The 15385-nt window shown below is 35.4% G+C and overlaps 1 protein-coding gene across 4 annotated transcripts in view; it reads right to left on the reverse strand.

The window, feature by feature from the left end:
* The window catches only part of STK33 (serine/threonine kinase 33), a 193054-nt gene that overhangs the window by 34108 nt on the left and 143561 nt on the right, over positions 1 to 15385 (reverse strand). For 3 of the 4 annotated variants that reach the window (XM_032240670.1, XM_032240669.1, XM_032240671.1), the window contains 5 exons: positions 13623 to 13711; positions 11702 to 11786; positions 7999 to 8074; positions 3455 to 3567; positions 2952 to 3037 (listed from right to left, as the gene is read on the reverse strand). In XM_032240670.1, the coding sequence (XP_032096561.1) occupies positions 2952 to 3037; positions 3455 to 3567; positions 7999 to 8074; positions 11702 to 11786; positions 13623 to 13711 (449 nt within the window). The remainder of the gene's footprint in view (positions 1 to 2951; positions 3038 to 3454; positions 3568 to 7998; positions 8075 to 11701; positions 11787 to 13622; positions 13712 to 15385) is intronic. The other variant, XR_004257577.1, reaches the window with a different exon arrangement.

Here is a 15385-nt window from a genome sequence, read left to right on the forward strand (position 1 = left end):
AATGACTTCTTAATTTACAGCAGTGGCTTTTAAATATAAGTGGGCAGAAGAAATACCTGGGAAACTTGTTAAAAATGTAAATTCTCGGTGTTATTTGTCACCAGGGGACTTGAAGGAATACCAAGAGGCCACTGCAATTACCTAATAAGAAGCCATTAACTCCTGAACCACAGCTGACAGTAAAAGGAAACAAGGAAGAAATGAATGAGAGAGAAGAATCAGCATACTCCTGGCCGTTAGAGTCAAACTCTTCCTTTGCAAGAAAGTCAGTCATTTCTTGGGTATTTTTCCTTACATCTAACCACTGACTTTTTACATCAGGACAACAACATATATGTGTTTATTTGAAATTCCACTCCCTTAAATGCACACAGAGAAATAGTTATTTTTCTTAGAATAGTTTTCAGATATTTACCATATTTCAAAATGCACAGTACATAAGATAAACCATAGAGACTTTTTATACAAAAAATGTTACTATGTGTTAAGTATTACAAAAGGTATAAGCTCTGGTTATAAAGCAGCAGGGTGCTGAGAGAACTATCATGTTTTCTTTAGATTACTTCAAACAGAGGATATGAATTATAGAAAGTAAGACTTCAAGAAGAGTTTTGCCTTTCAGAAGTTTGTAAAATGCCAGTATTCTAAATTTCATCCACTGAATTCCTTAGGACAATCTGATATAGTACACAATATCTGTCACTTATCTATCCATTTGGCAAAGACTTCATAGAGACAAATGTGACAGAGGCTCAAAAATGGAGACTACTAGAAAAATGACCAAAGCCAGAAATAAAGTTGTGCTAATTAGAAAACAAATAATTAAATGGCCCAACCCGAATGTTGTGTGATGCTGAAAAGAGATAAATTTCTAAGGCACACCATCTGTTTTACAGTTTATTTTGCTGTACTACAAATCTACTCAACATAGTTTTGCAGTGATCTAGCTGCTAACTCATTTGCACAATTACTTTAGGCCAGAAATAATTATTGCACAGAATCCTTTGAGAGAGCAACACATTGATTGAAGAGGGCAAATATAATTCATTCTTGGGTGAAAACTATTTTTTAGCCCTTAAAGAAAAAATGTTATTCAAAGAAATTCGAAATGGCCAAAGGAAAATTAGATAATTTAAAAGGAGAGTGGTATCACTATACATTTATGTATCTAAGCTTCTCTGAGGTTCTTAATGTTTTAATACCTAAAGACATGTTGCTGGGGCCTCTTCTCTCTGTCTTTTCTTCCTTATTTATCTCTTCAGCCCAATGGCTTTATGTGGTGTTTGTATACTCAATGATTCTCAAATTCGTATCTCCATCTGAAACCTTTCCAGTCTCAAACTCATATTTTCAGTTATCTGTTTGACATCACCACTTGGCTGCCACATAAGCATTGCAAACTGATCCTATCTAACATAGAGTTCTTGATTCACCATCCCTGCCCCAGAAAGAAATCGATTTCTCCTACAGTCTTCCATATCTCAGTAAATAGCACTACCATCCAACCAGTTGTTAGAATAAAATCTAGATGTCATCCTTATTTCCTCTTTTACCTCATTTCTCATCCAATCCATCATCAAGTCCTATCAATTATACCTCTAAAATATGTCTCACATTTTTCTCTTCATCTCTGTTGCTACCACCCTATCCAAGTCACTATCATCTCCCAACAGTTCAACTTCAATATCTATTTAATTCCCTATTTCCAAGCCACTCCCTACCCCAATGGTCAGAGTGATCTTTTAAGAATATTATCATATGCTAATTTATATTTCAAATGTAATTATATATAGTATCCCCAGTACCTAACACAGTGTCTAGTAAATAATGGATCTACAATTTTTAATAGATGAATACTCCCTAGTAACATCCCCATATACCTCTAATAATTTCCAATCTCATTTCTCAGAAAATTTTCTGAGATACCTACAGACCTATTCACTTACTGAATCATTCACTCATTCAGCAATTGTTTGAATATTAATTGAAATTAGGACCAGCTGCACACTATAGGGTATCTTAACGATGACAGAAATCTGTTTCCTGTTCACATAAAAAATTCTGGAGGTAGGCAGTGAAGGGCTGACATGGTAGCTTTGTGAGCTACCTTGTGGTTCCTTGCATTTTGTTGCTCTGCCATCTCCAGATTCTACTTTACAATCTAATATGGCTACTTAAACTCACATCTGAATCTACTAGGAAAGAGGAAGGATATGAGAAATGCCATACCCTCTCCATTAAAGGACACTTCCCAGAAATTGCACCCACTTCTACTTGTGTCTCACTGACCATCATGATAATTAGCAAAGAAGACTGGGAAATAGTCTTTTAACTGGACAGCAATGTTTCCAGCTAAAAGACAGGACCATTATTATAGAAGGAGAAGAATAAATACTTAAGGATAAGCAGAAAGTTCCTGTTGTGACCAGGTAATGTTCATGTGTAGGCATACAAAAATCAGGAAGAAACAGGTCTGTGCTTGAAGCACTTAGTCTAATGGCAGAAAGCAATTGTAAATAAACAAAATTCCAAACCAGGAGACTGCCACTGTTTGGAGATCTTGGCTTTTCTCAGTCCCCAAAGATTTTCTATATCCCAAGAGGTAAAAGAGAGGTGAGTGGTTCCAGTGTTTTACATCACTGAACTATATAGACTGTTTCAATTTTCCACAGCTATAATATTGGACATTTTTAAGCTCTGTTCTATTGGACATGATACTTTCATGACACTGAGCAAAGACCACTGAAGCCTCTATAAATATATATAAACAACTGTGACAACAGTTTGAAAATGCCCATTTTCAGAAATCTGTCAAGACTCAATTTTTTTTTAATTTGACAGAAAATCAAACTAATTGACTGTTTTAAGACTATATGGAAAACTCCAAGGCAAAAAGAAATGAGCAATGGTAGCAGGTCAGAAAGAAAGAAAAAAGTAATATTGTGACTTACTGTTAACCACTGGTTATCTAGTAGTTCCTTAGCTGTGATTCTGTGAGCAGGATCTACTTTCATAAGTTGTTTCAAAACACTTTTAGCTAAAAATAAGGAAAAATCCTGAAAAAAATCTTATTTATTTTAACTACAATTAATAACATACGTTTTACAATTTTTTAGGATTAGGTGTGTATAACAGGAAAGAAGGATGCCAAGTATACACTAAATATCATCAGTATAAATGCCTAATAAATATAGTTTAAAGCCTAAAGTGAAGTTTTATTGCCTGGATTACCTAGTTTAATGGTCTATAGTAAACATTAGCTAGAGGATTAGCAAATTTCCTCTTTAATTTTTACTATTTTCTGTTTTTGAAAGTTTTGATGATGAACAATCACAGTGAAGATATTGCTATTTCCACAAGTAAATTTAATGACTAAACAGAGATTTAAAACATTTTAACCACTGGCCAACTTTCTTATATTAGCTTTAGTAAATAATAACACACCTTTACTTACCACTATCACTTATGGAATTCCAGACTGGATTTTCAAAATGTAGTTCTCCTTTTCTTATTAACTCAAAAAGCTTCTCTTCTGAGCTTGCCAAAAAGGGTGGTTCTCCACATAATCTGCAACAAAGGCAATCACTTTGTTTAAATTTTTTAAATAATAAAAATACGGCTATTAAAATTAAGTTTCTATAGGACTTAGAAGTAGTGTTGCTTCATATTTAAGGAAAGGGTGGGAAGGGATGGGTACCTCCCTGAAGTAAAAATGGAAGCAACAGGGTTTTCCAAGATCAGTGCTAGGCTCTTATTTCAACATTGAGAGAAAGTATCTGGTAGAGGAAGTATGCATGTATACATTAAAACCTCCAGATCTGCAAATGACCCAAAGCTCTTCCAGGTGGGGAAACACTAAGTTTAAATGAGGTTAAAATACAGGAAGGTGAGTGTAAGTATACAATAATAGTGGTAGCTAATAAAGGAGATACACTTTAGAGGGAGCACCAGGAAGGTAATACCTTAAGGTACATATTGCAAATTGACTCAACTGAAAAATAAAATGAGTTAACAGTCTAATTAGTTACCAGAGACTAATGACCACCAAAGGCTTTTATCCATGGTAAAATACTATACAAATGTTAATAATAATAAAAATAAACCAAGACTAACCCTGGAATTTTTTTTTTTTTTTTTTGAGACAGAGTCGCACTCTGTCTCCCAGGCTGAAACCTCTGCCTCCCAGCTTCAAGTCATTCTCTTGCCTCAGCCTCCCAAGAAGTGGGGATTATAGGCATGCGCCACCATGCCTGGCTAATTTTTGTATTTTTAGTAGAGATGGGGTTTCACCATGTTGGCCAGGTTGGTCTTGAACTTCTGTCTGAAGTGATCTGCCTGCCTTGGCCTCCTAAAGTGCTGGGATTACAGGTGTGTGCCAGTACACCCAGCCCTAACCCTGGGAATTTCTATAGGATCTGAGTCAAAGCCAAAAAGCCATTAAAATGGACACACGTCTTCAAAAACTGTACATGAAATGAAAATGGTCTGAATGCAGAAAAAACAGATGATAATTTGACCCTTAGGCCCGAAAGGGTAAAAGCTGAGTATACATAATGACCAACATCAGTAAAACCATGAGCAGTGTATGTAAAGTAAACATGGGCTTTCATATTCTGTAATACAGAAACAATGTACCTTTAGGCTCTTAACACAACATGGTAAGCCTATAAAGCTATTACTTCAATAAGTGATCTAGGTCAAAACTATAAGAACATGCTTAAAAGCTGAGTTCAATTCTTCATAATATAATGTCAACAAATGTCAGCCATCCTCATTACTGTCAACTCCAACATCTGAGGGCAATCCAGTAGATAACAACCAGATTTGCCCATGACAACCAGATGAAATTAGATCAGTCACAGGGGCAACTCTGTCTGTTCTTCAACTCTCAATATTATATATTTATACTTCATTGATGAAAGAATAAAATGGCATAATTTCATAATACTTCCCAAACTGCCAGTCTATACTGTACATAAGTATAATAATCTCTAAGTCTTTTAACAGTTACATTTTTGCTGATTTTCTTTTTATCCTTCTTTAATTATTTAAAAAACCTAATTGATGAAAACTTTCTGAATAAGTCAAAATTTGATTTTTCAAAATAGTAACGATGATGATGACTTCTGTGGGGGGAAGAGTTGCTTTCATCCTAGTGGTTTATCAAACCAGAATGGACAACAGAGCTTTTTCATTTACCAATAGGTTCTTACTAAGTATTTATCACTATAATATTGTTCTGCAAACTCTGATTTCTTTATTTCTCTAGCTCATTCTGATTTCCTCTGTCTCATCCTATTTGCCTTGCTATTGTTTAGTTTTAAAATGCAATTTAAAAAGCTATGGAAAACAAAATATCCAGAAAAATGGCCTTCTGGACAATTACTATCTATTATAACAGTGCAGGCCAGCAAAGGCCTAGTTCATTGAGCCTGTTATCAACCAGTGATATACACATCCACCAACTTCCTAGCTGCCTCTGCTTTGCCTGACTAGCATGCAACCATAGCTTAAGGGCTACATTTTAAAAATTTCACTTTTTTCCTGTTCTTTGCAATTTTACTTACATAAAGATGTATCTAATGGTTGGTCAATCAGCAGCATACAAAATTTTATGACAGCAATTTCCTGCCCATCCAGAAAAGGGAATCCAAGACATGAAAAATGTCTCTTAAAGCTTCCTACTATTTTGTTGCATTCGTAGAAATCAAAGCAGCAGAGGACAGTAACCATAAAGAATATTTACTTATGCTAATTTCACCTTGAGAAAGTATGTTATCACTATCTGATTAAATAGAAATGAATCAGAGGTAACTGATAAACAAGAAAATAACTACCCTGGAGAAGGTAATATGTTTGTGCTCTCGATGAAGGAAATTATAACACCATTGGGCTCAGACAGATTAATGAATAGGCACTGATTAGCTAAGTAAGAGTCTACTGTAAAGAAAATACAACGTCATTACAATGACATGCTGTCACAATATGAAACACAAAAATTAAAATTATATTTTTAAGAAAGAGGAAGGTATTTAAGATATAATACATTCTAATACATTCACTTTCCTTAGCACCAAGTTCAAACTAAAAGGGCAGCAAACACTACATGAATTGCATAATATCAGATTACATACAGGATGTTTGACTCATGCTGTCTGGAAAGTTTTGAGAGTATAAAAGACTAATTTAAAAGTTATGTTTTAATTAAAGACTAGGGCTCAGAATTTTACTATGATTTTAATCAGCACAAACTGATGATCAAAAACTTTGTGAATACATTTCTACTTTATGTAATCTAAGCAATGATGTGTGTTGACCAGCTGAATTACAGCTACAATCACATCAACCAATTTCTACTGCCTGTGTATTCCATTTCACAGAACTGTGAAAATGTAACTACTGTGAGGTCAATATTTAGAAATGATCTGGAAGAGGTAGTGCATAGTGAAATCTTCAATATGACCATAAAACTAATGTTGCATCAACATAAAAATGTTCATATTCACCAAGAGGCAGAGCAATAGTCACTAACTTTTCAGAACACCTCTTAGATGATTCACTTTAATTCAATTTAACAAACATATTGAGCACTGAATATATGTCTATTATACCAGATACCAGGAATGCAAAGGTGAATAATCTAAGAGCTCTGTCCTCCACGGAATTTAGAACAAGGAAAACAGATACAATATATAGTATTATAATACAGTTTTAAAAAGCTTTATGAGAATACATAAAAGGGAATAATGAATTCTATCAGATTTACACATGTGCAAACCTTCCTGGTTAAATGTTCCTATTTTATTTTTTTCTTTCAACATTACTGTTCTGTATGCCACCTTAAAATCTTTTGTGGAATATGAGAAAGTATATACATAACAAATGTGAGAACTCTGCTATAGCGCGGTAAAGTAGGAGTAGGGGAGTAGAAGGCATTAATGTTTGAGCTGGGTCCACCCAGAAGAGAAGCTTATAAAGAAAAAGAACACACTCATACCCAGACATAGCCCAGAGGCATGCGACACAGGGTGTGTCTGAGTATTGAAATGTGACCTGGAATCACCACAGCACAGTGTAGGTGCACAGGAATACACATCTAGCCCCAAACTGGAAAGGCATGCTGGAGTCAGGTCATGAAAGACCTGCTGTGCCATGCCATGCCAGGATGTTCTGATACTTTTCTGTATACAAATTATATATATATATCAGAGGCTTTTAATCAGGAAAGCAGCATGATTGGATTTGTGATTTGAAAGGACACCCCTGGCAGCAATATGAAGGACAAACTGGGGAGGGTGACCAGAAGTAGGGAGAACAGTCTTTCTGTTCTGTATTAGTCTAGAAAAGGAATCATAAGAGTCTTTCTGTTCTGTATTAGTTTAGAAAAGGAATCATAAGGAGAAAAGATACAGGTGAAGAGAAATCAAAGAATAGGTGGGATATTTCAAAGGAAAAATGAGCAGGCTATGGAGTTTGACTGAATCTTGAGAATGAGAGAGAAGGAAGAACAAGAATGACTGAAGGCTTCAGCAGCATTAGGAGAACTGAGAACTGCAGAATACTCCCTAGATCCTGAGTGACCCACGGCCTAGTTAGTGCCCACTCCCACCTATGCTCTGTCTTTATGGGCAGAATGAGTGCCAGGCTGCAGTACCTCCCTAGACCTGATAAACGACAAGTGAATCTCATGAGAAAACACAAAGAAGCTTTTAGTTTGTAGCAAGGGATATGGAAGGTGTTTTTTCATTTTGCTCAGATCATATTGTTGCATTTATAGATCAATGAAAACCAAAGCTGAAAGTTATAAATTTGCAGTATTAAAAAATACCTAAGGGATGTATACCTGACAACTAATACGAGAGCTTTTAGAATGACCTCCCAATTGGTTTTTAAATCACTTTTAAATATATATATATGAGTTTTAACTTAAAGTCTACATCATTCCACTGTTAAAAACTACCCACTCATCTTAACGTGTACATTTAGCGGGCTACTTACAACATATACATTATGACGCCTATGCTCCAAATGTCACACTGCTGGCTATAGTCGTGGGCATTGATAACTTCAGGGGCTGACAAACAAGCAGAAATAAAATAATTAATAATACAATAAATGTCTTTTAAATGCTTAAACACAAAGCATGAAAAATGTGCTGATGTGCTGTAATTTATTCCCCCATAGGGAAAAAAGAAACAACAGCAGATGTTAAATGAATAATGCACAGGCCTTAACAACTGATGTCACTGTATCCTCACTCCCATCATTTAGCTTCTAAGGGAACAATGGTGTAAACTGTATAACTAAATGCACCACTCTTTATTCCTTTAAATTGTTAAGAAATGGTTTTACAAAGGTTGTATAGTTATAGAAGACAACAATATCCCAGTCCCTTCCACACAATAGAATTAAATATATGCCTTAAGTGGATGTAACATAATGCAAGCCCAATACGTGGAAATCTGGATTCACAGAAAAACTAAGGCACATGGTTACAAATCACTTTGGTAAAATAATAGCAGCATCACTACTACAACAGAATATGAACTGTTTTCTGCATTTTCAAATAAGAAAGCCAAGACAAAGAGGGAACTCCTATATAACTAGATCAAAAAGCCAACTAGTCACAGGATATAGACTATACTAAATATATATGTGTGTATATATATACATATATTTTTTTTTCTCGACACAGGGTCTCACTCTATTTTCCAGGTTGGTGTGCAGTGGCATGATCATGGTTCACTGCAGCCTCAAACTACTAGGTTCAAGGTATCCTCCCGCCTCAGCCTCCTGAGTAGCTAGACTATAGGTGCACACCGCCACACCCGGCAAATTATATTTTTTAAAACTGTTTTAGAGATGGGGTCTTGCTGTGTTGCTCAGGTTGATCTCAAACTCCTGGCCTCAAGTGATCCTTCCGCCTCAGCCTCCTGAACAGCTGGGATTACAGGCATAAGACAGCATGCTCAGCTGGCTGCCTTTTAAAAATGTCACAAATGACATTGCAGGAACATGTCTATTGTACCTCTACAGCTAGGAATCAGATACATTGCTTTAAGAAAAAAATTTTACAAAGTTGTAAGCATAAAAACAAAACATATGTATATATTTCAATAGGACTTTAAAATTTACAAAGTGTTTTTGCCTAAATTAAATTATTATTTGTATAAAGTATGTTAAGAATTCTGTGAGGTAGGTATGTGAGCATTTGACTCCCTTTGCCAACAAGGAAACTAAGGTTTATATATATTAAGTGACTTGCCTAAAGTTACACAGCTACAGAGTGCCTCATATAGAAAAGGTATGTTTTTATTTTAGAAAAGTTTCAATCTCTTCTACGTACACATACCTACACCTACACACCTAAACACACACACACTCACACACACACACACAACCTTTTATAATAGTAAAAGCAGGCCGGGCACCGTGGCTTATGCCTGTAATCCCAGCACTTTGGGAGGGCGAGGCAGGTGGATCACCTGAGGTCGGGAGTTCAAGACCAGCCTTACCAACATGGAGAAACCCCGTCTCTACTACAAATACAAAAAATGAGCCTGGTATGATGGCGCATGCCTGTAATCCCAGCTACTCGGGAGGCTGAGGCAGGAGAATCGCTTGAACCCGGGAGGCATAGGTTGTGGTGAGCCGAGATCACGCCATTGCACTCCAGCCTGGGCAACAAGAGTGAATAAAACTCCATCTAAAAAAAAGGAAATAATAATAAAAGCAAATGAAATTTCATTTCCGCCTTTTTACTCAGCTTAGTGTTAAAGAAATAAAAGGCAACAAAAAGGTCTCAAAAGATTAAACAGAAGAATGAGAAAAGGTAAAGTGCAGATCATTAACACTGAGCAATCTGTCTCCAAATGATTGAAAATTAAGTGATATTTTCCTTCAAGCTGTTATTTGTATTCGTTAACTCTATTTAAAATCTTTAAATATTGAATCTTTAAAGTTCCAGTTGCTCTATGGCCACATGTCTATGAAAGGGCAAATCCTGTGACTAGATTCAATAAAGGATTTCCAGACTGGTGCAGCACACAGCAGGGGACAGGAATCCCTGGTCCTTGCTCTTTCAGAGTCACCTTAATTATCAGGGGCATTTCGATTTGCACTGTCATCCCGGCCCTCATAGGGATGTAGAGGCCAGAGTAACTGCCAAGAAGCCATTTAGGAAGTCAGCAAAGCTCCACAAACCATCTGTCTTCTCTCTTGTTCTCTTACTTGTTATCAATGTAGACAACTAATAAGGAGGCATAAAACTCAGGGTGCTTGAATATATTTTCCCCATGTAACTACAGACCAGATGTCTTTTGCCAACAGGGGGATATGAGCAGAATCTAAAGTAGCCTTTTCCCAAATAAGATAAAACAATTTCAAAACTTTATGCATCAAGTAGACAAAAAAGCAATGAACTAGACATACTCTTGAGCAACAGAAATGAATAAACCACTGACACAACAACATGGATAAGTCTCAAAAGCATGATGTAAGACGAAAGACAGACAGACACAAAAGAGTATGTACTGCATGATTCAGTTTATATCAATTTCTAGATAAGCAGAACGGAGCTGTGGTGATAGAAATCATCAGTGGTTATGGGTGGGGGATTGACTGAAAGGGACACAGAGGAACTTTCTGGGGTAATAGAACTATTCTATATCTTGACTGGGGTGATGATTACACAAGCATTTGTCAAAACTTAAAATTTGTGTATCTTATTGCAAGTAAATTATAATCCTAAAAAGTTGATTTAAAAAAAAATCTACTAAAACTACAAAAAGAATACGTCAAAGGCCTATCTTGGTGAATGATTCTCTTAGAGATCGACAGAAGTGGCAAGCAAAAATAAATCAACAATATGGAAGATCTGAGTCACAAAAATAGCACATTTGATTTAATAAGCACACACAGAAATGTTTATGCTCAACAAACCAGGTATACATACACATTTTAAAAATATCCAATGCATCATTTGCAAAAACTGATCATGTGTTCTGCCACAAAGGAAATTCCTAAAAGTTGAAAACCTCTAAGACGCAGTCACCTACCACAAGAAAGAAAACCAGACAAACCAAAAGGCTAGGACGACTAACATGCATTCATATGAGTTTCAAACACATCTCAACCACCTGGAAAAATTCTAAAAACACTTCTAAATAATTATTCAATTAAAGAAAAGACTAAAATTATAATTTTTTTAAGAGATGAATCACAATTAGAACACCATGTGGCAAAAAAAAAAAAATCAAGGTATTCAGAGGAAAATATACAGCTGTAAATGCATTTCATAGAAAATAAGAAGCCTCATAATAAATATGTATTCAACTTAGGAAGTTATAATAAAAAACAAACCACCAGCCACAGTGGCTCATCCCCATAATCCTAGCAATTTGGGAGGCCAAGGCAGGAGAATCGCTTGGGAACATGGTGAGACCTCGTCTCTAATAAAATTTAAAAAAGAAAAAAGTTATCTGCTGTCTCTTAAAATATAAAAAATTAAAAAAATTTAATTAGCTAGGTGTAGTGGCATACACCTGTGGTCCTAGCTACTCGGGAGGCTGAGGTAGGAGGATCACTTGAACCCAGAAGGTCAGACTGCAGTGAGCCGAGATTATGGCACTGCACTCTAGCCTGGGCATCAGAGCACGATCCTGTCTCAAAACAAAAATTCATTTTAAGTCTACTAACTTACCCATATAGATGGGAGTCCCACATGTGGCCTGCAGCATGGCTTCACTCCTACTTTGCTTCTTCACCGCTAAACCAAAATCAGTCACCTAAGAGAAGATATTCAAGCACAGCCACCTGAGTTCCTGTCCTAGGGCTCACTCATTCCGAAGATAACACTTTCAGCACATTGTACCTGCATTGAATTCTGGAGTTCTTGGGGTTGGGATGACTTTAATTGAATCAATAAACATTTTACTTTTCCTTCTCCACCCACCTCTCTGTATAGAGAAGAAACTGGGTAAAGAGAAGCTTGCGTTCTCAAATCTTGAGAGAATCCTGTGATTTAACTGTTCTTGCCTTCCGATTACATTCACCAGTCTAACATCGGAAGCAGTATTTGAAAGGAGGCATTTAAACTTTCTTCAGATTAAAAAAGGTTTTTTTAAAAAAAAGTCCTTTCATTGTAAAATACATTTCGGGTTTAACATATTATCTGTGTTTCTGATAATCAAGTTATGTTCCAGTTTAAAGCATTGTTGTAAATGCAAATCACTATCCCTGTCACAGCACTTACTGAAACTCCCTTTTTTAAATAATTATTTATAATCGGTAAACAGTATATTTTCTTTACTATTATTTCCTTTGTGTTTCTAGTGTATACTAATTAAAACAATTACTACAGCATTAAAAACTACAACAAACATATTAACAGGAAAAAATCACAAGAAAGTATTAACTACAAATACACTGGTGGCCTAGTACTGCAACTGTAATCTCTCTGTTCAGTTCTAAATCTTGATCATTAAACATTTAGTTATTAAATATTCAGTATGTGCCTTTGGAATTATCTCCCAAGTTGGAACACCCTTGGACTGAGAGCAGAACAACAGACACATTTATTGATTAAGTAACCAAATATAGGCTCTTGGTCCAGAGACAATGAATGCAAAGTTTCCAGTGGCTTATGGAGTAAGAAAATGCTCCTATTTACATGTGATATTACTATTTTTCTAAACAGATGAATCAATTTCACCATTAGTTTTCATAAATATCTCACTTGAAGCATATGATACATGTCTTTCTCTATAGAAAATCCATCCAGACACATGAAATATACAAAGTTTCACAGTCCAACTTAGTTCTTTGGAGACATCTATTCCTTCCTTCATCAAATGTTAAGTGAATACATACTATGTTCCAGGCACTACTTCAGGTACTAAGTGAATAAGACATACACAATTCCTGCCTTCATGGAGTTTACAATGGAACTGTTATTGAACATTTACTTGGGTAAACCAACAATGCTGTTAAACCTATTTCTGTTACACAGGACTTAGCTTCTGCAACAAAGTGAGTTACTCATAGACAACATTTTATTCCTAAATTAACACATTTATATATTTTGAAAGCAGCCACTATAATGGTGCTAAATAATGTATCCTATCATTTATTTGACATTAGGGAACACTTAATTTGAATAAAATCTTGAAGAATAAACACTTGGCACATTAATTGTACTTAGGACATAAATATTAATATACAGGAAAATTTTCAATAAGAAATACAGACTGTAGAATTAATTTGTTATCAAAAGCACAGGCAAGGTGTGCTTTTCTTGAAATCTGTAACACATTTACATCAAATTACCAGGCATAATTTTGAAATTAATTAGAATTCAGAGCATCTGTTTGCTTGCTATTAACTAATGATTTAAAATTATTCAAATGAATGTGTACTTTAAAAACACATTCAATAGCTCCACTTAACTTGCAAAATTATTCTTGTCACTTACAACCTCTTGTGAAATTTTTATTTTTTAGCAAAAGCCACTTATTTTCCGGCTTCTCAAACGCTAGCAACATGTGTCTAAAAAGAGGAGGTACTTTGCCATTTTGCTATCAAACTGTTTATAGGCAAGTATTTAGCAACTTTGCTAACCTTACCTTTATGTTCAAGTTTATTTCATTGTTATCATCAACAAGGCTGCTTTTAACCAATATGTTTTCCAGTTTCAAATCTCTATGTACAATATCTACCAAGAAAATAAACAACAAATCAAATGAAATGAATAATGGAAAAACAGGAAAGACACATATAGAATAAATATATTTGACAAATTAATATCTACTGTTGAAAAATTCGAGGGCCAAGCATAATCTGTCCTGTTCTATTCTCTTATTTATAAACCCTTTCCCTACATTTCTAACCTTGAGGAGCCATTTTCTTTGACTCCCTCACCTCTACCCATTTCCCTGTGGTCCCAACCAGCTGCTCTTCATGATGAGTGGCCTGGGAAGTGAAGGAGAATCCTATCCATGCTTAGGTATTCCCAGGAGAAGGGAGATCATCTTAGTCACAAACTCAGCCAGGTTTCCCATATTCTTAGGTCTTTAAATATAGGATCACTTCTTTACTTCTATGTATATGTTACTGTCAACATAAACATTTTAACACACTGTAACTTGGCTACATATATACAGACTATACTTATTTCAGTATATTTTTCTACAACATCAACACACATTTTCCTACTCTTTATGTATTAAAATAAAAACCAAACAAAACCCCTTGAGACACAAAATCTCCAGCTGAACATGTCAGAGCTCAGGTACAATTTTTATGTACATACAAACAACCATGTACCAAACACTTCCTTTGCAAATAATTAATTCAGTTCATATCCATTGCAATCATTTCCCTAGACTTAAAAAGTTATACACATAATTGCTAGAGGAATGTATTGAATGAGTCCTGAACTGGCAATTATACCTAATCATTTATAGCTCCGTTACACAATTCCCAGGCTTTGTTTTTGGAATTTTTATTGTTTCAATTGCTCTTCTTGTCCCTTTGAACATAAATATCACACAGCCTTAACAAATATATCATTGTGTTTTGATCCTTGGCAGGGCAGATCTCCCTGTTGCCTCCATTGTTCTTCTTTTTCATTATTGTCTTGACTATTTTTACCCATTTGAGAATAATCTTATCAAGTTCCATGAAAAATGCTGCTAAGATTTTGTTTGGAATTACACTGAATTTATAGCTTTTTAGGGAAGGACTGACAATAGCATAATATTAAGCCCTTGAAAAAATTGTTTCCCTCTGCCTGGAAAGCATGCCTTTTTAATTTTTTTGAGTTTGTATTCCTCAGATCAAATATTGCTACTTCAGTGAATTCTTTCCTGACTTTCCAAGCCAAATGAGGCACTTAGACTCCTGTAATCCTTGAGCTTTATGTGGCTTTCCATTAGAGAGATTATCATGTTGAATTAAAATTTGTTTTCAATACTCAATCTCTCACAGCCCATGTTCCTTGGAGGGCAGGGACCTGGTCTTTTAATCTTTGTAATCTAGGACCAATCACAATGCAGTAGGTGCTCAGGAACTATCTGCTGAATGAACCACTAGGTTCCAGTACCAGCTCTGTCACACCAAACCATGTCACCGCACCTCTCTGGAACAAAGTTTTTGTTCATCTGCAAAATGAGAAGGTTGTAAAGTCACATGTAAGCCAAACTAACCTTGAAGGAACAATAAAAACAGGGGGAGGAGCAGCAGTAACACCTAAGAATAGTAAGGCTATTTGAATAATTTTTAAATGTAGTTTTTAAAGTACTGTGAAACCACTCTGTATGATACTATAATGGTGGACAAATGACATTATGTATTTGTCAAAACCAACACCAAGAGTGAATCCTAATAT

This window comes from Sapajus apella, unplaced genomic scaffold, assembly GCF_009761245.1.
Source record: "Sapajus apella isolate SASKATOON/1434 unplaced genomic scaffold, GSC_monkey_1.0 scaffold47, whole genome shotgun sequence".
Lineage (NCBI taxonomy): Eukaryota > Metazoa > Chordata > Mammalia > Primates > Cebidae > Sapajus > Sapajus apella.